The sequence below is a fragment of the Arachis ipaensis genome, chromosome B01 (assembly GCF_000816755.2).
Source record: "Arachis ipaensis cultivar K30076 chromosome B01, Araip1.1, whole genome shotgun sequence".
In the NCBI taxonomy this organism is placed as follows: domain Eukaryota; kingdom Viridiplantae; phylum Streptophyta; class Magnoliopsida; order Fabales; family Fabaceae; genus Arachis; species Arachis ipaensis.
In genome coordinates, this window is record NC_029785.2 from 131,375,880 (window position 1) to 131,377,488 (window position 1,609).

The following is a 1,609-nucleotide window of genomic DNA, read 5'->3' on the forward strand; positions in this document are numbered from 1 at the left end:
GTTTCAATTCAAAAGTGCAGATCGAAGAAAAAAAGAAGAAGAAGATGAACGACGAAGATAATTGCGTTGAATCAATCCAGATCCATAATGCAGAGAAGAAAAACGCGAAAGAGGAGAACAACGAATTTAATTAGGTTGAAGAAGAAGAAGAAGAAGAAGAAGATGATGATGATGATGATGAAGAACGCGAAAGAGGTTTACGTTGTATGAAAAAGTTTATATTGAAAAATGTTGATAACGCAAAATAATGATTCGTTATATAGGTTATAAGAGGCGTGCGCAAAACAAACAGGAATGTAGGGCGTGGAGTGAAAGTTACTTGGATACCATCCATGCAATTTTTACATGGATGTAGAACTTTTTTCTTTTCCTAATTATTGTACAAAATTTGATTTTTTAATATAATTATTATATATTTATTAAATAAAATGTTTTAAAATTTTTTTTAGAGCAAGTACTAGTTAAATCCAATAATAATATTGAAAAAGAGAAGGGGAAGAGGCATTAATATAAAAATAACAAAAAACAGAGAATTCCCCACACCATCCTCTCCTTCTCTTCCCCACAGAGAGAATGAGCTTATGAGCCCCCTTCGTGTTCCTCTACCACCCAACACACCCCACCACTACCTCCAGCTAACGTGCGCCCTCTTCCTTACCCTACGCACCCCCTTTCTTTCCTTTCCATTTCCGTTATTCTCTCTCTCTCTCTCTCACACATTTTGTTTTTATCTTCTCACTTTCATAAACCTCCGCGTTAACCGTTCACCCCCACCTCCTTTCTCTCTCGCTCTCTCTCTCATTCCCATCCAGATTCGGAGGATCGGAACGACACCAAGCTTGCTTCAGGTGCCGCCGGTGGTGGTTTTAGGGTTAGGGTTTCCGAGAGATGTGGTATGCTTCAGGCATTCATGAATCTACGCGCTCTCTGTTTGAGGCCATTCGGGCTCGCTGACGACAAGGTCGACACTTCCCCCGTCGAAGTCAACGGCGGCAGCTTCAGAGGCAGCGGAAGCTTCAAAGGCGGCGGCGGCGCAAGAGAAGGCAAGGACAGCCTCCTCTGGTCTCGCGACGTCGGAAAATATGGCTCCGGCGATTTCTCCATGGCCGTCGTCCAGGCCAATCAGGTCCTTGAAGACCAGAGCCAGATAGAGTCCGGTCCCCTTGGCACCTTTGTTGGCATCTACGACGGTCACGGAGGACCCGACGCCGCGCGATTCGTATGCGATCACCTCTTTCGCCATTTTCAAGGTTCTTCATTCTGAATTCTGAATTCCCCGTCTCTGTTTTATTTGTATGTGTCAATGTATGTATATATAATTATATACTTGCCTGAAATGGATTAATTTTTTCTGTTTATTTATTTTGCGAAGGTGGATGTGGCATTCGTGTCGCCACGTTTTCAGTTTTGATTGTATATTTCCTTAATTACTACGCTCGGGTTTGGTAGTAACTGTTATGCGTGGTTTTCATCAATTCGCTTTTCCGTGAACTTTTTTCTTTTGTGTTTTTTCTCATTGGTTACTCTTTTGAGTCGGATGATTTCCCAGGAATTCAACTACTATTGATGAACATGCAGGCCAATGGGTAACTACTATTCCTGACAGTAT

The 1,609-nt window shown here is 42.2% G+C and overlaps 1 protein-coding gene across 2 annotated transcripts in view; it reads left to right on the forward strand.

The window, feature by feature from the left end:
* The window catches only part of LOC107639264 (probable protein phosphatase 2C 42), a 4,493-nt gene continuing 3,420 nt past the window's right edge, over positions 537-1,609 (forward strand). For both annotated transcript variants that reach the window (XM_016342748.2, XM_021105379.1), the window contains exon 1: positions 537-1,250. In XM_016342748.2, coding sequence (XP_016198234.1) covers positions 896-1,250 — 355 coding nt within the window. In that variant the 5' untranslated portion in view covers positions 537-895. The remainder of the gene's footprint in view (positions 1,251-1,609) is intronic.